Below are 8463 nucleotides of genomic sequence, written 5' to 3'. Positions count from 1 at the left end.
ACAGGAAAAAGGCATTCCATGGATCTTCAAAATGTTAAAAACCTGTCAACTCCTTAGTCCTCGGGGGCAATTTTCTCAGCCTCTGGGAAAAAACATCAATTCCCCACCTGTAAACCACACTCAAGGTGAGCCATTTGTTTTTGTTTGTTTGTTTGCTTTTTTTGCGGTACGTGGGCCTCTCACTGTTGCGGCCTCTCCCGTTGCGGAGCACAGGCTCCGGACGCGCAGGCTCAGCGGCCATGGCTCACGGGCCCAGCCGCTCCGCGGCATGTGGGATCTTCCCGGACCGGGGCACGAACCCGTGTCCCCTGCATCGGCAGGCAGACTCTCAACCACTGCGCCTCCAGGGAAGCCCAAGGTGAGCCATTTGGAATGGACACACTGTAAAAATTTCCCAATGCCTAATTATTTCAAGATACTTTACTTTAAAACAGGTCACAACAGTAAGCTTCCGGCCCATTCTGCCAATGCACAAGCTACAAATGCTTGCTCAGCAGTTGAGGGGCATGCTTTAGTAGCATGTTTGAAAAGTGAATAAAAATCCATATAAAACAAATATTCAAATAGTTTCCATAGGAACACAGATAAGTGTGACCCCATCGCCTAGTCTTCCACGTTGCTGCATCTGTGCCAGCCCTATTCACATAGACATCTCAAAACTAGCAGTAATTAAGTTAAGTGGTCCCCCCCCAACCCTTACATCAAGCTAAACTCGCAGTTACCAGCTACAGGAATGGCATCTACACATTGACGCGAGCTGAAGCGCGGGCGGCCGGGCGCCGTTCCATCCCACTCTCCCAGGCGCAGGACACAGGCAGAGTGCCGACGTCCTGCTCCTCCGCTCCGGGTGCGAAGTCGTGGCTCTGGATTTGCTGCGTCAGCTGCCTGCAAGAGACAGAAGTGGCACGTTCAGAAGCCCTGAGTCACCCCTCACTGAGCAATTCCACACCAAGAAACTGAGAATAACTTATTCATGAGCCTATTTATGTCCTTGGTTACTATGTCATCAGGAAGCAATTCAACATAGCTCTACAGCAAGCATTTCTTCAGAACCATCTTTGTGGTAACAAGGAAAGCACAAGTCACAGACACTAATTAAAATATTCTAGTTGCACAGAAATATCCTGATCAATCTTTTCTGAAATGATTATGCCTTAGAAATCTGAAAATACAGATCACTATTATGGAAGGGATTTTCCTTCCATTGTATTTTCCAAAATTTCTAAAGCATGCATTAATATGGAGAGAAAAACAATGAAAACAAACGTTACTATTTAATCCTAAGTAAAGCAATTCCTTATTCAACAAGAGCAAGCATAATAAATCCTGGAAGGTTCTATTTTCTTATAGGAAACACAAACACACACACTGTTGTCACTAACCATGTTGGCCCTGACATCACATAGTAGATGGTTGGTCTCTGGAATCCATTGAAAGTAGAAGCAGCAGCGACAGTGTAAGCACCCATGTTTTCAAAGAGCATCCAATCGCCCACATGCATCTCGGGCAAGTCACAGCGCTCAACAATGCGATCCAGGCCATCACAGGTCGGCCCCCAGATGCTGGATGAATAATACTTCTCATCTGGTTTGGGTCTCTACATTTGAGAGAGAGAGAAAACCACACCTGCTTACACTTGTTCTGACCAATCATCTTTTTTTTTTTTTTTTTTTTAGCGGTACGCAGGCCTCTCACCGCTGTGGCCTCTCCCGTTGCGGAGCACAGGCTCTGGACACGCAGGCTCAGCGGCCACGGCTCACGGGCCCAGCCGCTTCACGGCATGTGGGACCTTCCCGGACCGGGGCACGAACCCGTGTCCCCTGCATCGGCAGGCGGACTCTCAACCACTGCGCCACCAGGGAAGCCCCTGACCAATCATCTTAACTGCTGTATACAGCATGTTCACAAGGTACCTTCTGCAGAAGAGGCTTCACGTGCGCATGGTCGTAGAGGATGCAGTTGAATGATCCATATACTCCATCATTCACGTAATACATAAATGTCTGTTCACTTGACTCATCTTCATCTAGAAAAGCAGAATTAGTCTCAATTACCACTTTATGTACCAACTTTGTTATACACGCGATGATTCATCCTTTGTACGTACCATCAGAGCCTGTCTGTTCCTTTAATACGCGTTTTTTGGCAATGATATTAACTGCTAGCGTGAAAGCTGATGCAACATAGTATCTGCCTGGCTCAGCTATGATTCTAACTCCAGAGTCTGATGGAAAATACTTGTCCAACGCCGGGTTGATTACACTGGTGATCTACCAGAGTGAGATAGAAAAGAGCAGTTGGTCATCAAGGGGAACTCACACGGACCAGCACTTTGTGACATGACACACCAAAAACCCTGAGAGCGGCCATCAGCAGAGAGGTTTACCCTCAAACGGCAGCAAAAGATAAACATCTCCCTGAAGACCAGCCTGTACATCCCTGTGGTTTCATTTTGATTCCCCTCCAGACACCCTTTCTACCCTCTTTAAGATGTTATGGGTATGATTTTATTAAACAATGATACAAATTTATTACCACTTACAAAGTGCCTAAATGTTTTTATCCAGCAAATACATGCCAACAGAACAAAACTTTCTATTCTGCCTATTCATATAATTTTCACAAAAAAGAATACGGATTTATTTTATAAATGAGTAGCATATAATGGCCTAACTTCTAGTTCCTTGACCAGGGATCAAACCCGGGCCCCCTGCATTGGGAGCTCGGAGTCTTATCCACTGTGCCACCAGGGAAGTCCCTTAAGTACCATTTTAAATAGCACAGAAGTCATTCAAAATACCACACCAAGACATTTATTTTCATGTTTGTATAGTCCCTTTACTATCTGTTAAAACTAGTAGGTTTTGAAATATTCCAAAAAAGAACTTGCTAAGAGCTACAGATTATAGTTTTGTTATAAATTACCTCTTCAAATTTAAGCTTTACATCCTCAGATCCGGGAAAGCCACCACCAATATCAAGCAGATACATGTTGAAACCAACCTCAGCCTAGAGTCAAGAAAGTTAATTCAATCAAATTAAGTCAATCAAGTAGCCAGATTCATAACAAGTCATGAAAAACGCATGCAGCAGATAGGGTTAAATGCCTGTAATATGAGATGACTTCTACAAAAGGTCAATTCTGGAACTGGGACTAGTTATTACTGTCATCCCTGCCCCCCGCCCTCCAACTTGGGGTTCACATATACTCACTCCCATGTCAAAGACACAGCGGGCATCAGAGATGGCCTGCACGAAGGTCTCCGGATCAGTACAACCACTTCCCACATGGAAGCTGGGGCAAAAAAAGTAGAATATGCTATTTCTTACTATTTCTGGAAATAACTATTCATAGTGGGAGAAAACCGATAAAACTTGCATTGTCTAATCTTAATCTCTACCTCTGCCATCACCAAGACCTCACCTGACACCAATGACATCAATATCCAGCTCTTTTGCCCGTTCCAGAAGAAGCCTGCTGGTTTTGAGTGTGGCACCAAATTTGACACTCAGGCGACAGACTGCTTTGGAATCATCAGTGGCAATCCGCAAAACCAACCTAGAAGCAAGAAAAGTGTATCAAGTTTCCCAAAGCAGAAGATCACCTACAGCCATGGTTAAGACAGAGACTCCTGGGCTCTGATACCCTGTGGTTTAAGTCTAATTCGGTTTTATTAATCAAGAGGGTTTAAGCTTTTTTCTACTTTGTCTCTGACCCAGTACACAGATAATTTACTAAAGTATGGACATCTAACAACTGGAAATTTGAGTTTGTCTGCCATTATTATACAGATGCCACATCTGACCCTGCCCTCAAATGGAGGAGTAACTCACTTGGCCTTTGGATGTGCCCTGGCAACTTTCATCAACTCAACTTCACTATCAAAAGTCATCATCTGGACTCCATTATTGGCAGCGTATTTAATCTGAGACACTTGTTTACAAGGATTTGCATAGATAATCCTCTCTGGAGGCACCCCGAGACTCTGCACCAACTGGATTTCAGTCTGAAAAAGAAGAGGTGTTACAATACATGTAGCTAATACATGGAAGAAACAGAAAAACATGGGAAGCTGTCACCACCCCCACTCAATTCATTAGCATCTCCTGCCCAAGCAACGCAATTTTGGTCTGCCCTGTTGGGAACACCGAGGCCATTACGATCATGTGAGTTCTGCTGCTTTTGCTCACCTTGCTGGCACAGTCAAATCCTGTCCCTATGGCAGCTAGGGTCTTCACTATGGTTCTGCTATCATTGCATTTGACTGCATAAAAGGGGGTGACCCGAGGAAGAGCTTTAAACCATCTCAGATGTTTCTTTAGGATGTCTCCCAGGTCCGCAACATAGAAGGCATCCTTATCGTCCTGTGTAAGAGTGGTTACAGGAAACCCATCAGCGGCCTAACAACGCGTCCAACACGCAGCCTTCCCTTCCCTTGCCCGTTATTCTCATGAATCCTACTCTATTTAGTCAATCCCTGGCATGAAAATCATTGTTATTGGACGATCCATAGCCAATTAAATTCTAAATTCCCTAATATGACATTTCCATTTCGGCAACACCCCACTGAAGCTTCCCATCCAACCCAACATTCTCAAAGCTGCACTCCCAGCAAGGACTTAACATACACTTACAGAAGAAGAAACTTCATTAATTTTTTGGTCCAGAATGTCCTTGGCGGTAAAGCCTTCATCCAAGAAATGGCAGTCAAACTCTTCATTACTAAAGTTGTTCATGGTTCCTTGATATCTTTCTGAAACAACAAACTGCAAACAGGGCAGACAATTTACTCAGAAGTCTTAGCAATACTTAGTGACTCCTAATAAGATAAACCTGCAACAACCATGAATACTTACAAGGGAAACTAAGAGATGAAATTTAAAGAAATTATGCCAGCTTTTCACAAAGGCAATTCTCTAGGAATTCCAAGTCCCACTGAAAGATGTGCGTGCCCTTGCTGCAGCAGTGAAAATGTCCTGACAAACGCACAATCTGCTGTCCACCTTCGGAACACATTAAATTGGAAGATCAGTTACTGAGAGCACACCCAAGAAGCAGGACTACTCAAGCACCCTCCACAGATACCTCACTCACGGGGTTTGGGAATCCCCATTATGCCTAGGTTTCGGTCACGTGATTCCATAAACCTCAATGGAATGAGGACACCACAGATTCAACACTAGATTTTTTCACACTGAACTTCCATATATAGTACTGTCCACCTCAAAAAAAGCATTTCAAAGATCCCTGCTAAAAACTGCCGAATGCAGGTTTCAGAAGCTTTCCTGCACTTAGTTCACTGATAGGGAAGAAGTCTCATGACAGTTAGCTTACTTTATTTCGGACCTGTTTCTCTTTAGAAGCTTAAAATAGCATGACAGCAATTTTTCAAAGTTGCCGTATAAACATCTGGCTATTTCCTAAGTCTTATACAGAACAACTTATGGTGACTAACAGGCATCACTGCTCTCAGTCTACTGAGAGCTCTTAAGTTTCCTGAGAATTTTATGAGCTAATTTTCATGCTAGGCATGTGTTTTTCAAAACTGCAATCTTCAAATCAACATAATGTATTACAGTTGCTGTAGCTGATCAGAAATCAGAATTCTTAAACCAGCACTGCCTACTAAATTAGCAACTCTGGGAACCTCAACTGTCCTTACAGGCACTCTGATACTTGCTTAGCTATGAACGATCATCACCTGGGAATAAGTTTTGACTAACTATGAATAACAAAAATAAGCCAACAATCATTTATGAATAAGCAAAAATAAAGCTCATTTAACAATCAGAGCCACTGTCCTTGGCCTTCATGAAATGCGACATTGGTCAATGACAGTTGTCTTAAAATTACTGAGTTTAACCTATTTAATTTCTGCCAGGGAGGGCTTCTTTTCCACTGTACAACCCGCTTCAGTGCCTGCAGCCTACGGGCAGAGGCCAGGCAATGGTTCTGGGCCAGTTTGCTCTGGCATGGGACACGATGAGAGGCCCAGGGGACCGGGCCTGCCATAAATCCAAACCCATGCACGGCAGAACTTGCAAGACTTGATCTAATGTGACTTGCTGGCACTGTCAACCTCCTACGCGCGCGGGGGAAGGGAAGAGACTGCCAGCAAACCCACTCTGTCTATACGATAACATTTAAATACGCTCACCGGTGACAGACTGGGCTATTTCGAGTCTCGTTAAACATCTTTAAGGCAATATTCAGGCTTAACCTTAGGACGTTTTTGTTTCTCTGAAATACACCCCTACTAAGTATTTTGCTTTCTTGTATCTTTCAAAGCTTTATCTCAATAACTTTTGATATAGAGACATTTCACCCAAGAACACCTTTTGGTGTGTTCTTTCTGTATAGCTAAGTTACTTAAGATGACTCGGATTAGCGCAAGATAGCACCTCTCTGCCATGAAATGCTTTACTGCAAACTGGATAACGTTAGAAAAGACTGGTACTAATTCAAACAGCAACTGAAAAATTTACAAGTCAACTAAATTACGCCCTATTTTAGGGTTGAATGAAGTCAACACATTCTTTGTCCCCCCTAGACATTTCTAACAGGTTCTACTCCCCACTTTCCCCCATTATTTCGCATTTTCAAACACAGCTGGTCTTTTTGGGAAGATCTTGGGACTGGCTCCTATGCCTAAGCCTGAACTGGGATCTTAATAATATAGGTTTTTCTTGACTCACCAACTCAAGAAAAAAGATCCCGTAAACAACTCTAAGCCATAGCCGGTTGAGTATTATCAGTTGTTACTACAAGGTTATCTCATCTCAGCTCTAGCGACCCGAGTGGGTTTCTATATTGGGTCATTCGCTCTGTACACACAGCACAAATAAAAGCTAAAATGAAAAAAAAAAAAAGGAAATTCCAGGGCAATACGGCTGAATGGCACGTCTCTTCCTTCTAGAAGTGAGTGCGAGAGATGGGCGCCCGGAGACCTGAGCCCGCTCGCTTCCTACCTCTCCTGCACCTGCTACCGGACTGCCACATGGGTTTAAAAAAAAACAGCGGTTTGAAGGAACGACCGACCCTTTTCAACAGCTTCCGGCTCAGAAACCCTCACTGACGTGGTTCGGAGGAGGTGAACCCCGGGCCGTTCCAGCCCAGGCTGCCCTGAACCGGGAGGGTGGCCGCCGTGCACGCCGGGGTCCGGCTTCACCCAGGACGTCAGGGCCGGGGGCGCAGCGGCTCACCGAGGTCAGGGGCCGGCGGCCGGCTCTGCGACCACGTGTCCTCGCAGCTCCACGGCGCGGGAGCTGCTCCGGCCTCAGGCCGGGCCCGGGCGCAGGGACACGTGGCCGTCACCCCCGCTCCCCCGGCCTTCCAAGCGCCCGGACGCGCCCCTCTCACCTTAGAGCGCACGGGCGCCGCGGGCAGACCCCATGGAGACCAGACGCCGCCGCCGCGGCCGCCGCCGAGCGCGCAGGCCCGCCGGCCGCCCCGCCGCTGTCCCCGCCGCCCCCGTCAGCGGCCCGCCCGGCCGCCCGCCACCTCACTCCCTCCCGCGGAGAACCGCCGGCCCGAGGTGGCGCCGGAGCGCTGGCAGAGGGACGGCGGCGGCGGCGGTGGCTGAGGGAGGCTGAGGGAACTGACAAAGCCCGACTCGCCGCAGCTCCGCTACTTATAGCGCCGCGCGTGTCGTCATGGAAACGCACCAGCTCAAACCAGCCGCGATCGGTTCCGTCCGGGCGTCCTCCCAGGGAGGGGGCGGGGCGCGGCGGCGGCCAACCCGGAGCCGGGCGGAGGGGCGGGGGGAGCGGGCGGTTCGACGTCAGCGCATCCGAGCGCCCCCACCTCCCGGGCCAGCTGCAGGCCTGCGCAGGCGCACGCGCCGCGGGCCCTGCGCTCCAATAGCGCACCTTCAGGCGCCTGCGCCTGGCGCTCCGCCTGGGGCCAAGAACCGCAGCCGAAGAATTGCGAAACCAGCCTCTGACCGCCGCCAAATTTCAGCTCCTGCGCCAAGCAGCACTGTTCTTCCACCTGGCATTAAATGCCTCGTGCCCTCGGGCGGAGAAAGGAAATCGCGGGCGCGAGCGGGCCACGTGGACCCCACCTGGCACACTCTGGCTCCTTCTGCCCGGCGTCTCCATTCCTATGGGAGGGACCTGGAAGTGATTCTGGAGCAGTTCCACCCCACGAAGAAGCGGGCGGAGACGCAGAAGGGAGAAATGTCACCCGGCAAGTTAGCGGCACAGCTGGGGGCAGCTCCCGAGCCACTGCGCCTGTCAACCGTGCCTAACATATCCAGGTGTCTTCCAACTAGGTGGCAGACAGCAGTGGACAAGCGAAGATACACGTTACGCTTACTAAGCCAAAGACTCGTCTAAGGGCATTAGGGGAAGGGGTAGGAAGTAACAGGTCTGCAAGCCACCGAGCGATCCACTGCCCTTAGTTGTATCGGGTGGCACTCCTCAGTGACTTCTGTAAGGGCAGCTGCGATGGGCACGCTTTGG

General features: G+C 48.1%; 1 protein-coding gene across 2 annotated transcripts; it reads right to left on the bottom strand.

Annotated features, from left to right (window-relative positions):
* Window positions 1-405: 405 nt before the first annotated feature.
* ODC1 (ornithine decarboxylase 1) lies at window positions 406-7610 on the bottom strand. Of its 2 annotated transcripts, XM_081254804.1 has the most exons (12): window positions 7361-7610; window positions 4858-5004; window positions 4636-4767; window positions 4192-4365; window positions 3835-4007; window positions 3425-3559; window positions 3214-3295; window positions 2926-3009; window positions 2108-2270; window positions 1914-2026; window positions 1383-1597; window positions 406-885 (listed from the first exon to the last, which is right to left on the bottom strand). In XM_081254804.1, exons 3-12 carry the CDS (start codon window positions 4735-4737, stop codon window positions 741-743), a joined length of 1386 nt encoding a protein of 461 aa, XP_081110930.1. In that variant the 5' UTR covers window positions 4738-4767; window positions 4858-5004; window positions 7361-7610; the 3' UTR covers window positions 406-740. The 2 variants fall into 2 exon arrangements, with proteins under 2 accessions (XP_081110930.1, XP_081110931.1); XM_081254805.1 differs by lacking the exon at window positions 4858-5004.
* Between the last annotated feature and the right edge of the window lie 853 nt (window positions 7611-8463).

The sequence above is a fragment of the Mesoplodon bidens genome (genome assembly GCF_964165515.1).
Source record: "Mesoplodon bidens genome assembly, chromosome: 14".
Classification (NCBI taxonomy): domain Eukaryota; kingdom Metazoa; phylum Chordata; class Mammalia; order Artiodactyla; family Ziphiidae; genus Mesoplodon; species Mesoplodon bidens.
The sequence above is the reverse complement of the archived record's forward strand: the minus strand, read 5'-3'. Positions and strand labels throughout refer to the sequence as shown.

Coding starts and splice junctions, on each gene's coding strand:
- ODC1 (XM_081254804.1), bottom strand. CDS start 4,737: ATGAACAACTTTAGTAATGAAGAGTTTGACTGCCATTTCTTGGATGAA. Junction 2,027..2,107: donor GGAACAGACAGGCTCTGATG/GTACGTACAAAG, acceptor CTGCTTTTCTAG/ATGAAGATGAGTCAAGTGAA. Junction 886..1,382: donor GTGATGTCAGGGCCAACATG/GTTAGTGACAAC, acceptor TGTCTCTTGCAG/GCAGCTGACGCAGCAAATCC.